This window comes from Podarcis filfolensis (assembly GCF_964270895.1).
Source record: "Podarcis filfolensis genome assembly, chromosome: 1".
In the NCBI taxonomy this organism is placed as follows: domain Eukaryota; kingdom Metazoa; phylum Chordata; class Lepidosauria; order Squamata; family Lacertidae; genus Podarcis; species Podarcis filfolensis.
The window spans coordinates 94,239,920-94,259,033 of NC_139604.1; the positions used below are offsets into that span (position 1 = coordinate 94,239,920).

The 19,114-nt window shown below is 44.6% G+C and overlaps 1 protein-coding gene across 8 annotated transcripts; it reads left to right on the forward strand.

Annotated features, from left to right (window-relative positions):
* The first annotated feature begins 624 nt into the window (after positions 1–624).
* Positions 625–16,123, forward strand: LOC310764449 (prolactin-releasing peptide receptor-like). Of its 8 annotated transcripts, none has more exons than XM_083618417.1 (3): positions 625–993; positions 12,311–12,376; positions 14,960–16,123. In XM_083618417.1, the coding sequence occupies exon 3, from the start codon at positions 14,986–14,988 to the stop codon at positions 16,105–16,107; it is 1,122 nt and encodes a 373-aa protein (XP_083474543.1). In that variant the 5' UTR covers positions 625–993; positions 12,311–12,376; positions 14,960–14,985; the 3' UTR covers positions 16,108–16,123. The 8 variants fall into 8 exon arrangements, with proteins under 8 accessions (XP_083474543.1, XP_083474547.1, XP_083474546.1 ...); XM_083618421.1 differs by having other exon boundaries at positions 14,975–16,123; XM_083618419.1 differs by lacking the exon at positions 625–993 and adding an exon at positions 1,165–1,202.
* The last annotated feature ends 2,991 nt before the right edge of the window (positions 16,124–19,114 follow it).

A 19,114-nucleotide genomic window follows, 5' to 3' on the forward strand; every position in this document is an offset into this window, starting at 1 on the left:
AAGAATATGTGGACTCTGACTATTGCTGAGAAAATAACTCACATATTACGTGTTTCTAAGAGTAGGGAAGACCCAGAACGTTCCTATACTATTTGGTGAGACTGCATTTCTTACGTGTCAAATACAGATATACAAAGCTCTCTTCCCCCAACAAATTGCAAAATTTGGCTTTCACCGTGTGTTTTGCAGCTCGCATCTTTCCACAATATCTGCTCTCTACTTATTTGGAAAACATGGCTTCTGTACTGCTCTGCTCCTACGTTTTGCAATTTTGGTTGTGCTTCGGTTGTTTTTCATAAATAAAAACTTTTTTTTTTAAGAAAGAAACCAGTGGGGTTTAAAATCTCGATGCTTTAGGCGTGAAAGAGCTTTCAGGCTTCGTTTGGAATTTCTGCATAGATGGAAAGCCACCGAGGTCATTTAAAGTGAATGCTGGTGGATCAGGAGGAAGAGGTCATCACAGCAGGCGACCTCTCTTTGCCGCCGCAAGCACCCTTCTTCTCCGGTAAGGGCGGAATAAAATTTGATGCAAAGGGGATGAAGTGGGAGGAGAAGAGGAGCTCGCTGATTTGAATAAAAGACGGCGGTCGGAGCGGGGCGAGGGTCTGCTTCTGCGGCTCGCTTTGCAAGTCAGAGCCAGTGCGCGCGTTGCTTTAGCACCACCAGGCGCGGACAGCTCCCCGTGGGGCTCTCTTGATCCAGCCTGGACGATGCTGCGGAGCAAAGGGACGAGCCCACAGCCCAGGAAGGCTATTGAATCTTCTCTGAAACATCTAGCGGAAAGACAAGGGGGGCAGAGAGAGGAGCAGCCAACACACTGTTAACACACTGTTAAGAAACCGCGTCTTCGCAGCAGCTCCAGACGGATCTACAGAAAACACTTAACCGCCTGCCGAAAAGCCACTTGTTGTGGCTCTCCTTCTACTTCAAGGGGATTTAAAGTGTTCCTTCGCGGAGAAGCAAGAGCCAGCAGCCTAAAGGCAGGAGGAAAAGGTTTGGGAAATTTACTTTTTTTATTTTTATAACTAATTTCCCCCTAGCGTGACTCTGTGCGCAAAAATCTCAGCCCTGAGCTTAGACTGAGGATCGAGATAAGTGTCCGGGATTCATTAAAGCGGAAAGTGAGTAGTGAGCAACGCGGCAGGGTTGGGTGTGTGTGAGACTATCGCTGAAGACCACAGAAGTTCAGAGAGCAAACAAATGTGAGTGCCCCGAATTCTCCCGGGGCTCTCTGGGGCATTTAGCTATTCTCTCTTCATTGTTTCAAGTTGCCTGTTTCAAGTTCCTTGGAGTCACCTATTTGGGAGCAGGGGAGAGGGGTTCAAACACCTCTCTCTCTCCCAAAATCCCTCAATAACAATAATAGATGATAATTATTAATTGTGCTTACGTCACATGCCTTATCTAGTTGTAATCCCCTATAGGGTAGGTCAGTATTCTCCATATTGCAGACTGAGACGTTACTGGGTTAAAGAGTAGGTTGCCTAAGGCCACCTGGTGAGTTCATGGCAGAGGTGAAATCTGAATCATGGACTGTCAGATCTGTAGTAAAATAATGGATTCTGTGGGTGGGAATTGCCAAGCATCTTATTAGAACAGAAGCAAATTGCCCTGTTCTCACCACTGGTTTGTCAATATTATTATTCGCCATACTGTAGTTGTTTTTGTGGGGGGTTGATGAGGCTGGTGAGTGTGTGGCTTGACTACAGCCGCCTAGTGAGTTCGCGGAAGAGGAATGATTAGAGTCTGGCACCTCTTGAATGTAGCTAAAGACACACACCACCCTTTTAAATGAGGTGCCAGAATTCACCATGAACACCTTCCTTGTTCTCTTAAGAGTGTCAATGGAAGCCACCTGAGAGGTGCCAGAACTGAGTTCCAGTGAGTTCTGGCTGAAAAAAGCCCTGCATATATGTGTGCTTTGAGTGTGCTTTAAAGGTATGGCATGTATATGCAGCCTCAGCCTCTGAGCCACTGCCCCACTTGTTTTTGTACAAGCTACTATGCTACACCAGCACGAAGTATTCTGAATCCTCCAAGCAGTGGCATAGTGGGGGGGGCAGGGGGGCTGTTGCCCCAGGCGCACAGAACCAGGCACCCCCTGTGGAGATCCCTATTGCATGCCCTCTGTGCCAAGTGCACAAGTACCCACCCGTTGGTGGCGAGGGCTGGGGAGTGAAGGGTGAAGAGCTGTACCACACCTTACACTTTCCCTCCACAGAAAACACTACCATGCAGGAGGAAAGTGCCTATTGTCATGTTGTGTCTTGCTACTAAGCAGCTGTGCCTTGCATGCTAAGCAGCTGGAATTGGCCAAACCTCATGTGGGTTACCTGCTTTCTCTTATAGCTGAAGTGCTTTCTCTATAGAAAAAGTGCACTGGGAAAAGTCGTGATGTTAATTAACATTCTACAGATCCTGATAGGTTTTGTGCCCTCTTTTGTCATGCTGCTGGCACAGTACCTTTTGAAATGAGAAGGGCAATTACCCAGCAGCTTTCTACCGTCAGGTGACAAAGTGTGTGTGTGAATTACATGAGGCTGCCTTGGGTCTCCCTAGCAGTGAATCAGAAGGGAAAGAGATATGCTCCAATCCAGGATCTATTAACAGACAGCACAATCTTTATTCCAAGTGCCCTTGAAATGGTCAAGCAACGTGGTAAGAATACAAAGTTGGTTTTACTGATGGAAGGCTGAGTGAACTCTGCCTTGGTCATATGTAAGTAAAATGTTTACAGGTTGCTGTGCACAAAAGAATTCTGATGAACCAAGCTGGGAAGCAGAAACAAGGTGGTCCATCTTCTTGTTGGCAAATCATCATTTTTTTTTCTTTTCTGCAATCACACCCACCTGCAATCTGAGGGGGTTTAAAATCAGGGCAAAACACTATTTTATCACATTTATGTTTATTTTATCTATTAAGTTTATATCCAACCTTTCCTGCCAAAGGAGCCCAAGACAACATTGGTGTCATGTTTGAAGCATTCATCTTAGTCAGTACCTTAAGAGGATTTGTGTAGTTTGGTTAGATTCCTGCAGACGCAAGAGTAATCCTTGCATTTATGTCCATGCAAGCAACTTCAACTGTGAGCAAATAATTAATGGAACTCAGGGCCACTTTGATAGTCACACAATTCCTGCACAGAAAGTACTTCCAAGTAGGAATAACTATGAAACATATCTGTAGATATTAGCATGTGATAGTCCTATCTTGGTATATAGATATAGATTGTTTGTCTGCTACGCAGCTATGGCTTCCAATACATACATATTTTTAAAGCCCTCACATGTTGGATTATAGTACATGTGCAATTTGGGTGTTAGTTCCTATGTACAGTATCTTCCATGCAGTGCCAGTATAAGCTAAACAAGCTATAGCTTAGGGCCCCATTCTCCTGGGGGCCCCCAAAAAGAATTAAAGGAAAAAACACCTGGATGTACATTTCCAAAATATAAGATAAAAAACAAATAAAATAAAACCTACATACAGCAATAGTGTTTTGCGTTGTGTAGGCTCCTGTGATGTAAGTAATGGGCCCCACCTGCTAGCCTGCTCCCTAAAATATCACTGGTTTGCTCATTTCTATATATAGGGTGCCTACATAAAATATGTATTTTATGATAATATATATATATATATATATATATATATATATATATATATATATATATTGTTATGTGCAAATGGCTTTAGAGACCTATTAAGTTCATAAATTACCATAAAAAACAGTGACAATTTGTTGTTGACAAAGAACAGCTGGACATATAAAGGGCCCCATTACCTTCAGTAGCTTAGGGCCTCATCAAACCTAAATCCAGCCCATGCGTAATTTGAATATAACACATGAAGCAAATCTGCTTTGGCAGCTTCTTTGATTCCTTGTACATTTTGCAGCACACAGAAGGGGCAGGACAACAGAAGTAACAGCAACACACATTTTATTGATCCTACGTAAGCAGATACCAGGAGAACTCCCTGCAAAAACCCTTTCCCATTCAAACACAGGAGCTAACACACTCATGTTTCTGCTTGACTGAGGGAAGGAAAAGAAATGAGCTAAGCTGCTTACAAGAGGAGGCATGCTACTTATAGTGTTTCCATACCAGATATCCAAAAGCATCTCACATTGATGTACTGATTGTTGCTGATGTGGAATGTGAGAACATCACCGATGCCGGATGGAACATGGAAGTAAAACTGCACATTTAAGCCAGTAGAGATGTTAGATTGGGTTTTGCTTGCATTAGCATGTGGTCAACACAAATGTAGGACTTACCCATGGAAAATACAGTCCCAAGCATTCTTTCTAGAAAGTAAGTCCTATTGAACTCAGCAGGAGCTTCTTCTGAGTGAACATGCTTAGGATTGCACTGTAAACTCTTGTCATCCTCATCCAGTCAATCTGCTCAGAATTCACTACTGAACAGGACCAATCTGGATGTAGGAAACAGCAAAGAATGTTAAGAAAATGTATTGCAGTGAAAAAAACAAAGGTTTGGTTTCTTGCTCACATGCATGGAAAATCTCTTCCTCCCACAACATGTGTGCTTATTGGCCATGCTCATGCTCTTCCCTCATAGAAGTCCTCCCCACATTTCACCAATCCCTCACCCTTTATTGGAACTGTTTCCATGTGGAATTCCTTCCATAAGCCCCTCTTACAATCAGACCCTCTTCTGCTTCACTTTGCAGAATTGGTCTGATCCCCTTCCAGTGTTGCACTCACCACCCCCAGGAGCAGAGTGCTGACATCAGGAGTGGGATGGGGGGAAGATTCGGAAGGAGCCGGCAAGCAGATCTATTATGGGATTCATGCTATCCCTGGCTATGTAAAGAAGCCACTGCTTATTAGAGTGCCTATTAAAAACCATTCACACATTTCCAATTTCCCCCCAGATGGAAAACATCAGCATAATGCATAATTCATTGGCATAGGCTGGGAGTTTTCTTCCTCTGCAAAGCTTTGGATAGTGAATACAACTCACTATTCCCTGTGAAAAGAATCAGTTCCCCAGTGCTTTTCTTTCAGTGGACATTTTGCTCCTCCTTGTGGCAAGATATGGAATACTCCAAATTATCCATTGGCAGATCCTCAGCTTTATTTCATATTGTACCTTCTTGGCAGAGAGCTACTAATCCGAGTTGTAGTCAGTCCCTGGAGTCCAGTCACACCCAGAGAAATGATGCAAATGGATTTAGGATGACAACCTCACTGCTGTTTTCTGAGGCAATTTGTTTTTTCCTGTTTTGCTTACACCTACCTGTTGCTCGGTCCTAGCTCCTGCCAACCTAGCAATTCGAAAGCATGTCAAAGTGCAAGTAGATAAATAGGTACTGCTCTGGCGGGAATGTAAATGGCATTTCCATGCGCTGCTCTGGTTCGCCAGAAGCAGCTTAGTCATGCTGGCCACATGATCCGGAAGCTGTCTGCAGACAAATGCCGGCTCCCTTGGCCTACAGAGCGAGATGAGCACACAACGCCAGAGTTGTCCGCGACTGGACTTAACGGTCAGGGGTACCTTTACCTTTACCCACCAAGAAAGGACATAGGTGGCACTGTGGATCAAACCACAGAGCCTAGGGCTTGCCGATCAGAAGGTCAGCAGTTTGAATCCCCGCAACGGGGTGAGCTCCCGTTGTTCGATCCTAGCTCCTACCAACCTAGCAGTTTGAAAGCACATCAAAGTGCAAGTAGATAAATAGGTACCGTTCCAGCGGGAAGGTAAACAGCGTTTCCATGCACTGCTCTGGTTTGCCAGAAGTGGCTTAGTCATGTTGGCCACATGACCCGGAAACTGTCTGCGGGCAAACGCCGGCTCCCTCGGCCTATAGAGTGAGATGAACGCTGCAACCCCAGAGTCATCCACGACTGGACCTAATGGTCAGGGGCACCTTTACCTTTACCCACCAAAAAAGCATTCTGGCATTTATCATGTGGAATCTAAAACCTGAATTTTACAAGCTATTATTCAAAGAGTAACTAGTCACACAGGGATGGGTGTGTGTGTGGTTGCTTTATTGATGGCTTTATTTACGCAATAATTCTCTTCCCCACCCCCATAAACGTACATGGTGGTTCTTCATTTGTGGTGCTAGACCCTTATTTTGGCTCTGTACAGGTTTCCGCTGTGAGGATTCTCATTCAGGTCACAATATTTTGTAGGTGGGAAATGTTATTCTTGAATCAACTGCTGTTGGGATTGCTGTGTCCCCTCCCTCTTTAATCCATTGGTTATGCTGAAGGCTGTGCTTTCCAAATTCTCAGTGTGACACAGTAATAATAATAATAATAATAATAATAATAATTATTATTATTATTATTATTATTATTATTATTATTATTATTTATTATTTATACCCCACCCATGTGGCTGGGTTCCCCAGCCACTCCGGGAGGCTTCCAACCGAATATTAAAAACAATACAGCATCAAACATTAAAAACTTCCCTAAACAGGACTGCCTCCCAGTAGCCTCCCAGATGGCTTGGAAGACAGTTTTGCTCAAGAAGGTATTGGTAAAACCTATTTGGTGTTTCACAACTTTCTGACTAGTTGCAGGACCTTAGCCAGACCTAGCAGAGTAAACGCAGAATCCACGGAAGCAATTGGCAACTTGGCTGCAGACAGGATAGACGAAGCAGGAACCAGGAACTTGTAGTTAGGTGTTTATTATATACAGTGGACTATTTACAGGAACAGAACACAGATCTTTAGCTAGCTCTCTGATACACGACTCACAACTCCTACACTGACACAGAACAACTGAACTACTGAACTCTGAACTAACACATTCCAGTCAGTAGGCCATTAATTATCACTCCTTTGAAAGAGCTTGACCAATCAGGGAGATGTCTCCATGCCTTTGTTATCACCAGGCAGACTTACTCCTTCAGATTGCCTTCTGGCTGTCTGCTAAACCTTAATTGAGACTGTGTGAGTAGCTGCACGTACACAGTTTCCCAACAGACAGGGGGAAATGCCGCTGTCTGTGAGGAAAAGAACAAGATACCTTCCACCCATCCCCATTTCCCAAACAGGCGCCAACCACAGTGGCCGTCAGATCTTTCTTCAAAACTGGTCATGGGATAGTGTCCTTCACAAAACCTGAAGGCAGTAGAGTAGTTTAGGGGTGTTGGGAAAGAACTGGTGAATACCAATAAATTCTGAAGTCCTTTGTGTGTGAGAAACTACTAAACAAAACAGCAGACTGCCTGAATTCCAAAAGTGTGGGGTTGACTCACTCTCTAGCCAAAAGAACCTCCAGCAGAGTTTAAAACTGAAATACATGTAGCATTTGCAAAGCATGGGAAATATAGGTTGCTAGACCTTTAAATATCCCAGTGTTAAGCACTCACAATGTGTTCCCCCACCTTTACCCCTCTGGTATTGAATAGACTATGCATTGTTCAATCTGGATAACCCTCTTGTGTCATGCAGGGCTTGACAGGTTTGGAGACTAAGCTCATCATCTGACTATGCCCTATTCAGGCATATCCAACTCCCAACAGACTGTGATCTTCTCCAGGTATAAAAAAACTGGCAGTGATCTACCCATTGTCACTGGAGGGGGGAGGAGCGTGCGTGGGGTGGGTGTCTGTGAAAAAAATTACACATCACTTGGGAAGACAGGTGAACTAATGCCAGTGTACTGGAAGAAGCAAAGATCACCAGTGTTGAAGCAATGATTCTTCAACATCAACTTCGTTGGACTGGTCATGTTGCTCGGATGCCTGATTATTGTCTTCCAAAGCAACTACTCTATTCCGAACTTAAAAATGAAACGCGTAATGCTGGTGGTCAACAAAAGAGGCTTAAAGACTCTCTCAAGGCAAATCCCAAAAATTGTAGTATAAAGACTGACAATTGGGAACACTGCCCTGCGAGTGCTCCAGTTGGAGAACAGCCTTTACCAAAGGTATCACGGACTTTGAAGATGCTCAGACTCAGGACGAAAGGGAGAGACATGCTAAAAGGAAGGCAGGTTTGGCAAACCTTCACCAAGATCAACTCCTGCCTGGAAACCTATGTCTTCACTGTGGAAGGACGTGTGGATCCAGAATTGGCCTCCACAGTCACTTATCGACTCACTGTTAAGACCATGTTCATGGAAGACAATCTTACTCAGCTACAAGTGATCATCAAGGAGGAGGAAGCAATCCATATTCGTAGTGGTGGTGGTGGTTGTACTATACATAGAAACTGGATCTAAACTTAATTTACCCTCCAATTTCCATACAACAGCCATTCTATAAGTATAGGTTTACTCTCAAACCTACCAACAGCTTGCCAATAAATCTTCAATTTCAGCAGCTCATCTTAAGAGTATGGGCATTTTGCCAATTTCATAGGGATGATAACTGCGAATTTTCTTGCAATCTCTGGTGAATGGAAGACAAAGAACACAATTTTTCATAGAAATGAAAAATGCTAGAAGATTTTCAGTTTCAAAACAACAACTTCCTTTTTTTTCCAGAGAAGGGAAATAAAATCTAAACCACTCCGAAAAAGCACCAAGAGGTTTGAGAGAGAAAGAGAAGAGAAGAGAGGAGTTGCCATCAATCAGAGTGTAATTGGATCTGAGGTTCAGCATAAGCCGTTTTCAATGTAACTGCTGTAAAATGAGGCAATTATAAAGCTGACAATTATAAAGTGGAGGATCTTACCTACACCATATGCTCATGTCTGGTCTCCGGTACATCAGCGAAGCTGGCAGGGGAACATTGTAAAACCAGAGTGAGCTAGACCATGTGCACAGCTGGGTAACTTCACTGAATGAAGGGCCCAGGTGTCACTGGAGATAGGAGTGTCTACCTTTTCCAAGGATATTCCATCAGAGATGTTGTGGAAGCAGGAGGTGAAATATCCATGTTATGTCCGAAAGCAACTGCCAGCTATAGAATGCAGCAGTGATGATAGAACTGCACAGGACTGTTGGCAAGCAGCCCCCCCCCCAGGAAAGGCTGACTCCTCTGAGGCCTCTCTCGGGTGGTCTGCCCCTGGCTGGTCTTGGCTCAGTCCAGGGAGACCGGTAATAAGCGACACCTCCCTCTTGAGAGATGCACACTCACTTTCCCCTTGCATCTCAGCAGAAGAAAGAAACAGTCTGAAAGTAGCCTAGTATTGTACTTTATTCACAGACTGTACACTGTACATAGAGCTAGTACAAATCATGTCTGCTCTCTCAGCAGCCTCCGTACAACTCACTCCTTCCTCCTTTGCAGCAACAACAGGAAGGTCTCAAGTTACACTGAGAACACAACCCTGAGAACAGCGTAGGACATCCTGTCTCACGCTCAGTAACATCAGAAGTATCACATGATGTAAATAATGTGCTGCTATCATGCAGCTGGTGAGCACACAAATCCCAACAAGGATATCTGTATCACTTACCTTGTAGTGGTCTCAGAAGTTCAGTGGCTGGTATCCTCTCCTTCCTATGCAAAGGAGACATAGGCCTGTCTAATCACAGATGCTACTGGGGTCGGTGGTGTAGCGTGGTTTGCTGGTGCCCAGGAGGGGCATGTGCGTGCACCAGGGGGGTGGGGCATGGAAGGTGAAAGGAGCCTGCCATGCCACCTCAACCCTTGCCGCTGATGCCTCCGGAATGGCACCAGCCGCGAGCTGCTTTGCGAGGTGGGGATCTGATCTGAACGATTCGCCAGGAGAATCGTTCAGATCAGATCTCTGCCTCGCAAAGCGACACAGGGCTGACAGGGCGGCATGAGCAGCTCTCCCAAGAAAACTGTGCCCGGGGCCATCACCCCGCAGCCCCATCTCCATGCTGTACCCCCGACTGGGGTAATTTGTCATTCATGCAGGACACTTCCAATCTGGCCAACAATGCCAGTGCTAGGAATCAGCACCCTGCTTTCACCATCACTCCAAAGCACACCATTTGTGTATCCCCTTCCCTGTCCCTGGACCCTAACAATGAATGCTATCACCCCCAATTTCTATGTTACTGGTTGTGTGGTATAGCACCAATCTTGAAGTGGTACAACGTGCTATGTGTGGAGAGACGGAGGGAGGGCAGCTTTATTTGTCCATGTGTGATTGTTTCTCAGACAAGATGTAAATGGAAATTACAACACAATCTCAAAATGCACTGATTTTTATTTGCAGTTTAAAATTGAATATAGTGAAAGAGACATTTAAAGCTGGCTGTGAATACTGTCCCCCTATTGAAATATCTTCCCTCCCGAGTTGAAAACTGAAATGATGCCCCTGAAGATTGCTCTGGTTATGCCAACTACTGATCTGGTTTGTTTTGAACCAAGAGCTGCTCCTAACTAGAGATTATTAGATAGTCCTTCCGCAGGATAAAACTCTGTCAGGATAAACTGGTTTACATTTCCTCCTGGTTTTTGACCTCAAGCCTTTGTACAATTTATATCCTGCTAATTGGCAAATCCAATTAACACCAAAATGAAAAGGTGCCAGAGCTCCAAAGGTGAGGCCATACAATCTGTCACCCATTTCTACACAGCAGGCTACCCTAGATCATTATGGATGGAGCCCCTATTGAGTAAAGACATACATAAAAACATGTGTTGAATAATGTTATAAAAGGAGAAATCATACTGAAGACAGAAGTGTCCAACTGAGCGAATGATAGATCTCTTGATGTACTTTGCAGAGCTTCAGAAGAACTTTGCTGAACTTTGGGTTCAATCCCTGGAAACTCCAGGTGGAGCTAGGAAATACTCTTGCTTGAGACACCGGAAGGTCTAGGTAGACAATGCTGGAATAGAGGAACCAATGGGCTGACTCAGTGGAAGGCAGGCGAATGCCTTATGTTCCCAACTGATAGTAATATTTTGAAAGTGTATCAACAGGAATGTATTATTCACCAGGTGTGGGAAACTGTGGATATATAACCCCCTTCCCTTATAGTTCTGGTATATTAGTGTCCCAACTCCTAAACCACTCAAGGAAATGGTTTTGCCTGGTGCAAGGATCACCCGTAAACAAAATATAGAAGCTCTCCCAATGCTACTCTCTAGATTTGGTCTGGAAAATAGGATTGGAACCACTGCAATACAGTGTCCCTGAGTCCTGTTCCCCAGAGCTGGTCGAAGAGGAGACCACAAGCAATGGCTATCAAATGTCAAGGAGAGATCAAGAAGGAGGAGCAAGGTCATACACACACACACCCGTCCCACTATCTGCAAAGGTCATCTATCAAGGCAACCAAGGTTGACTCAGATCCATGGCCAGGCCTGATAGGAATGGATCTAAATAATCTGTGTCCTCCAAGAATGCTTGCAGCTGCCCCGCCATGGCCCTCTTCACTACCTTCCCCCCAAAGCAACTGCCCAATAGTTGTCCCACTCCAAAGTGTCCCATGCAGTGCTTGGCCTACACTTCTGTTATGTACAGAGCTGAATCCTAGAACAATAGGATTCAGAATGCAGCAGTCTGACTGGTCTGCAGGAGCCACCCAATCCAGCTCCAGGTGGAAGTGAATCAGTGACCTGATTGACCTGCAGAAGCAGCCAATCAGGCTCATGGATGAAGTGAATCAGCAACCTGATTGGCCTACAGGAGCAGCCCGGAATTAGCCAATCACACGGGGCCCATTGTGTAAATAATGTATATATAGCTAGACGTTTGGGGGGAAAATTCATTTATTGCTACTATGAGCTGAATAAAGAGCATGAAATTCACACTTGACTCCGAGTATATTTCAATTTCTATAGCCTGACTGGCAGCATTGCGCACCCCTGCCCCAGGGTTTCCTTTGGGGTCAGCCCCTTTGGGGGGTCAGCCCTCGGCCTGTTGCTATAGTAAGGTGGGCAGTGGACCACACTTCAACCCCAGCGGCAGAAATTAAACACTAACTTCTGTTACAAATAGCACAAACACCCTTACCTGTAACCAGATGATACACAGATCAAGCAACAATTGCAACACACACACACACACACACACACACACACACACACACTCTTGCTGACTTGGGAGAGCAGACCAGGCAAGGACTAGGATGGTGCAAAGGCAGCCCCTCCTTGTTTCTCTGTGAGTCTGCTCTGTACCCATAATGGTGCACTGATTGTAGTTGAAACAAGGGAAGGGGGGGGGGAGAATAAGCAATACAGTTAAATGGGATGAGGATGATGTGTATGCCTTTATTTTACATATTGCAGAGTTCATTTTATATCGGATGGCAGTAGAATAGTTGTAACATTAACTGGAAATGGAAGGTTGTCATTGGGGAGAAGCAGCCTTTGTAAATTCAGTCTAATTCTTGTTAAATCCATACAAGTGACACTATTGACATTGCTGGTGTCATTTGTTTATGTGCACACAGGCCATCATGTATGAATGCACATTTAATGAAGACCAAGGGGTTAAGCCAAAGGCTTCATAGGAAAAGGTGAGTATTAAGAAAGGGTTTGACCTGGCGGGGAGGGAGAGAGGGAAGGAGGGAGGGAGGGAGAGAGAGAGAGAGAGAGAGAGGGAGAGAGAGAGAGGGAGAGAGAGGGAGAGAGAGAGAGAGAGAGAGAGAGAGAGAGAGAGAGAGAGAGGGAGGGAGGGAGGGAGGGAGGTGTTATGCTGAGAAGGGGATTTCAGGCACATGCATCAGCAAGTGGAAATGAGCAGGGGGGGGGGGGTTTGGAGAGCAAGAGACTTTCAGGATATGGGAGAAGAAGGCACAATGGAATTGGCTGAAGAGAGCTTTTAAAAGCTAGACAGGGGGGTTGTGCTGCAGCAACATGATGACTAACTACAGAGCATCTGAACGTGGTACAGAAGACATGGAGAAATTGGGAGCACAGGTCAGGTAGTTCTTCAGCAGTGTTCGAAACTCCCATTGTTCTAGGTGCATTTTGAAACAGGGAATTTCATTAGTGTGAGCAGTTTCTGAGCTCTGGGCGCAGTACTGCATCTAAGATTTCAGATTAAAACTGCAGAGTGGAAGGAAACGAGGACCTTTTTCTGCCTCCCCACTTCCAGCTACTCTCTGAAGACTGGAGAAGAGACCCTCTTAAGAATATTAGGGGAGTGGGCAGGGGAAGGACCGGACCATGTGAAAAATGAACATAATATTTTAGCTGCAGTTCATTCATTTTCTGCTTTGTATTATTGTTATATTAAAAAAGTGTGCCTAGACATTCTGTTGTTGTGCCCATAACCTAGGTTTAAGGTGACATTTTAGCTCCTAGCTTTCATATCTCAGTTTCTAACACTGCTCTTCAGCAATATCTTGAAACCAGTACTTATTGACTTTAATACATTTGTACCCTGCACCTTCAACTCCCAAGAGGTCCTAAGGTGACAAATAATATGAATATGTAACATAACTATCTCACACACATGCACACAGAGCTAGCACCCGCAAAATGCATCAAACACAGCAACAACAGCTGAGTTCAACTGTTTAAAAAGGGAGAAGTTCAAGTGGAATAGAAGCCTGGGGAAACTAAAATACCCTTGACTGGTGGCTAAAGTGCATCACAGTAGGCACCATGTGAACTTCCTTTAAAAAAGACACACTGTATCAAGGGCGGCAGGGGGTGGTGGGACTAATGAAGAAAGCTCTTTCCAGCCAACACGTTTCTTGCCTCAAGAGATTCTATGTCATCAGTGGACATCAGCCACTGCCAAATGAAAACGCTCTTTCCATTAGCCTATGTTCATTTCTTCTTATTCTCCCAGTTGTAAACTGTGCACGGCCATGACATAGCCCAAGAGCATGGCAAATAAAAGACCAGGGTCATGTTCTGAATAGCAGAAAGGAGATTAAAGTCCTGAGAGTGGATGGACTGGGGGTGCTACAATGCAATGCTGTGAATGCTCAGATAAGGAAGGACACGGGATAAGCGCTCTTAAAGAACTACTGGAGCTGACAAACAGTATCTGCAAGCTGCTGCAAAGATAAAATGACATAAGGCTTTACAAATAAGACATGAAAGGGTGCCACTTTCTAATTTGCTATCATGGGAGTAATCCTGCAATTTAGTGTTTATTTTTAAAAGACCAGCTGTGGTGCCCATCACCGTTCAAACATAAAATACAAAACAAGTCTCAACCTGAAATTGATTTGCAACACAGGATTAGCCATTGGAGATGGTAGGCGGGAGAAAGAGGATGAGGAGAGACAGAAGTTAAGGACACTTTTACAGTTGCAAATAAGAATTCCCGAAGGACTCCATAGCTTTGGGAGGAAAAGTGCTTAAGGTAAAGATGCCTGAGGAGCAGGGAATAAACTTAGAAGAGGCGCAATGAAATGTGATCTGCTTGGAAGAAGAAGAAGAAGAAGAAGAAGAAGAAGAAGAAGAAGAAGAAGAAGAAGAAGAAGAAGAAGAAGAAGAAGAGTTTGGATTTGATATCCTGCCTTTCACTCCCTTTAAGGAGTCTCAAAGCGGCTAACATTCTCCTTTCCCTTCCTCCCCCACAACAAACACTCTGTGAGGTGAGTGGGGCTGAGAGACTTCAAAGAAGTGTGACTGGCCCAAGGTCACCCAGCAGATGCATGTGGAGGAGCGGAGACGCGAACCCGGTTCCCCAGATTACGAGTCTACCGCTCTTAACCAGTACACCACACTGGCTCTCAGGACTTCTAAGGGATGCATTATGAAGAGTGGGAGGTGCTAAGGGTGATAGAAGATGAAGGCTAAGATGTGCAGGGATTTTAAAGATAGGGACTGGAAGTTTAGGCATGGCATTCACATCCCTTTGCCACATGCTGCTACAGTCTTCCCAAACTTGGTGTTATACAGACATTTTGCATGCTCTGATGGGAGTTTTACTCCAGAATGTCTGGGGGGCACCAGACTGAGGAAAGCTCCTCTACCTATACCTTTACCTACAACTTATCCCCATTTCCCAGTGATATTTAACATACTGGGAACTGTGGGGAGAATAATTCTGTGTGCAGATTGGCTATGAATGTAACAGTCCCCCACATCTCATAAATTCCCCCTCCCACCTAACTTTCCTTTCTATCTTATTGCAGAAGCATCGTCACAAGGGAAAACCAACATGGCAGTGGACAACCAGCTCCTCAACGACTCCTGCTCCAATAGCTCAGCTCCCGTTTTCACAGGCCTGGACCTTCTCTTTGAACTGAAGCCACTCTTCATTCCTCTCTACGCCATCCTGGTGACGGTGGCCTGCACGGGGAACTTTCTCCTCCTCCTCCTCATTGGTACCACCAAAAAGTTGCACTGCACCACCAATTTCCTCATTGGGAACTTGGCAGCCGCTGATCTGGTCATGTGCATTTTCTGTGTCCCGCTGACTGCCTCGTACGCGTTTGAGATTCGCGGTTGGCTCTTTGGGATGTTCATGTGCTACTTTGTCACCCTCATGCAAGTGGCCACTGTGTTTGTGTCCGTCCTCTCCCTCACTGCTATCGCTGTGGACCGGTATATTGTCGTCGCTTACCCCATTCGCAAAAGGGTCAGATGCAAGTCCTGTGCCTACATTGTGGCCTTCATTTGGTTGCTCTCTATCGTGGTCTCAGTCCCCACATCCATGCACACCCATTACCTGGATCTCAACAGCATTGGCCACGACATGATCATCTGCGAAGAATTCTGGAAGCACCACAAGACCGAGAGGTGGCTGTACTCTTGCTTGATGCTCCTCTTGTCCTACATGCTCCCGCTCTCTGCCGTCTCCATCTCCTACTGCGCCATTACTTATCGCCTCCAGAACAGGAGCGTCCCAGGGGCTGCCTACCACGGCCAAGAGAAATGGACTAAAAAGAAGCAAAAGACTTTCCGGATCCTCGTCATCTCTGTCATGTGCTTTGCCTGTTGCTGGCTCCCTCTTCAGGTGGTTAATCTGATCATAGATATAGACGAGGAGTTTGTCGTCCTAGACAAGAGATATGTCAACGTCATTCAAGTGTCCTGTCATGTGGTTGCCATGAGTTCTGCGTGCTTCAATCCGTTCATCTATGCCTCCCTCCACAACAAGTTCCGACTCCACATTAGCAACTACTTTCATCAAAGGAAGAGGTCAAGCACCATGTGCCGCAAGGCTTCCCGGCTGAATACCTGCTCCACTTTGGCAGATCATCCTGTGGGCCACAGTGAAAAAATAGCGCTGCAAGAGAAGTTTCCTTTTAGCTCAAACCCAGCAGCCCTACAAATATAAAAAGAGCCAATCTACTGTCAAGCTCTCAGTTTGTATAATGTGTGGTCCATAGCAGCTGGTGTGCTGGACCCCTGAAACTGGCACCCATTCAACTTACCTGGATGGTGTTGGGGATGCACAGGCACAGCAGAGCTCCTGCTATTGGGTTTGCCCTGCCCTGCCCTGCCCTCTCTTTCTCCCTGCCCCAGCCCAGCCCTGTAATCCAGGTAAGCTGTAATGATGCTGGTGCTGAACGGACAGCTCCTTGGCTCTGCAGTCCCATCAGCCTCTACTACTGTGTGCATACCTGCCCTGTAGTCTGTACAGCCTGTAAAGGGGGCGGTGGTGGTTATTGGCTGGTTTTTGTGTTTTCTGTTATGTATTCTGTGTTCTCGGTTTGTATTTTCATGTTGTGAATTGCCCTGTGAAGGGCGGTATACAAATTTAATAAATAAATAGATAAAGATAAGGAAGTGCCCTCCATTTAAAAAAGGTTCCAGATCTGTAAAAATGGCATTACTGGGAGTGGAGGATGGATTGCAAAACCAGCAGATGGGGTTTCTGGCTGAAGAAGCGGAGCCAGCTAATCTGAGAAATGCAGCTGTTATATATATTCATTCAGAATCAACATCTGAACATATCATTGGCAGAAGACACACTACTTTTTGTACTTGCAAAGTGGACCAGTACATTTGGTAAAAGCTGAACCAATGTTGTCAGGTCTATAGGGCCAAATTTATAGAAATTGCTTGCTTTGAACTCCAGTTTTTCCCCTCGTACTTTGTCACACCAGAGTTGAACAGATGTGGATGTATATATTGCATTTCCATGGAGAACATTCAAAATGTTGCTTGTAATTACAATTCATACATTACATCAAAGTTATTTTTCACGAGTAAGTGAAACAAATGGGAATAATTAAGATTCCATTCACACTGTGCTAGTGTCTTATTGTGCTAGTTTTAAAAGTAAGATAATTATTGTGACAATGTGATGTGCATGTCAGAAACTGAAATAAAGTTGGATATGGGAAAATACACTGTAACAAGCAGCCAATTAGATATTTAGGCCACAGCACCAATGTATTTGCACCATTAACTCCTATTCAAGAGCTAGGGAATTCCACAAACTCCAATACTCTCCCAGCACCTTTAAAAATTTTTATTCTAAATTATGGCTTTGCTGGAATTTTTTAAAGTCCAAATAGCATGTACAAAAATACCTTCTCAGAAATGGAAATTCTATTTTAAAATTACTATTATTGTTGCTATAGCTTTGTGGTTAAAGTTTTGCAAGTGTATACGTAGATTGGCAATAAAAGGAAAGATCTAAGTGTAAAATGATGCAGAAACGCCCCCCCCAAAAAAACAACTTCACATATATAATGATCCAGTCTGAACTGGTCATGACTAATTGGGAAATAGATATTTGGTCAGTGAGGAGGTCAGATCTGGCAAGTAGCAGCTGCGGAAGAAACCATTTCTGTCCCTGGAACTACCAGGGGAGAGACTGAAAAGAAAACTGCCAATATTGTAATGTCCAAATAGATACCTGTGGCAAAGCCACATTTGGAATACTGCTTGCAATTCTGATCTCCACACCCCCAAAAGGATATCGTAGAGCTGGGAAAGTTGCAGAAAAGAACAACTGGCATAATTGGGTGAGGGTGGAATTTCTGCAGCACTTCCTTGTAAGAAAGAGCTACAATGTTTGACTTACTTATGAGTAATCATGCCTAGGATTGGGTTACAGAACTTGCAATCTTCATGCTTGTAAATATACAGCTAAAGTGAAGCATTTTTATATCTTAGTGATTGGAGTCACTGAATTGAGCACATGCTTATACCCAGTGCTTTTTTCTGGGGGTACGCAGGGGTACGCATACCCCTAAACATTTTGTGAATCTAACGGGAGAAGAAGCTAATGATTTAAAACTTTTTAGGTTCTTCTCTAGCACGGTGAAACATCAGTTCCGTTGCTACCCCCGATGGCAGCCTCGTTTCCTTGTCCCAGAGTTTCCTGAATCTCAGACGGAATGAGAGTACAGTAGTATCTTGGGTTAAGAACTTAATTCGATCTGGAGGTCTGTTCTTAACCTGAAACTGTTCTTAACCTGAGGTACCACTTTAGCTAATGGGGCCTCCCGCTGCCGCCATGCAATTTCTGTTCTCATTCTGAAGTAAAGTTCTTAACCCGAGGTACTATTTCTGTAACCTGAAGCATCTGTAACCTGAAGCGTCTGTAACCCAAGGTACCACTGTACTCCTAAACACTTTTAAAGAAAAAAAAGCACTGCTTATATCTCTTCCACTAGCCTCAGTAGAGTTTTAAGATTCTTCAGGGAGTGTTTAGCATTTTGGGGGTGGGGCAACACTAAGGCCTATTTAACACGAGCACATCAAAGACAAAGTGTTCACATCATCCTATGCACACTTACCTGGGAGTAATCCTACTGAGCAAGTGGGATTTACTTCTGAATAAACATATGCAGAATTGGCAGCATGTTGTTTTCTCCTGCAGCTTGATAAAAGGTATGTGGTTATATTTTTTAGCAAAGTCCGTATCTATTTTTGTAAGCTGGCCACATATTGAAACAACCTCTCCTAGTAACAGCTCAATAAAATCCATTTCAAGGGGATTAGGTATAAGCAGGTGCCTATTGATTTATTTCATATAAAGGGGATGGCTAGGTAAGATTTGCAGCCCCTTGCTACTCTGTGCCAGCAGCAAAATCTCAATCACCACAGAAATCCCTTGAGCTGCGCTAAGTATTTCAAATGCAGCCGAGCACTCTTCACGAGTGAGACCAGAAACTATTTAGTTGTAACAAGCACAGTGCGCTGCAACACTTGGGAGAGCTTAGTGCGGTCTAATAATGCTTTAGTAAAGACTGTATTTCTCTATGAAGTCGTTACACCAAAATGAACTTTTGACATGGATGCTGAGAGCATTGCTGACAGGCTCTCTGTCTGTCTCATGAGATCATGGAGGCATGCGCCTTTAGGGGTGAAGTCACACAGTGGAAATC

Bases quoted from the DNA above. Each gene is read 5' to 3' on its own strand.
- LOC310764449 (XM_083618416.1), top strand. From the start codon at position 2,762: ATGAACCAAGCTGGGAAGCAGAAACAAG. The intron at 2,790-14,959 runs GTGGTCCATCTT...ATCTTATTGCAG, and splicing joins AGCTGGGAAGCAGAAACAAG to AAGCATCGTCACAAGGGAAA.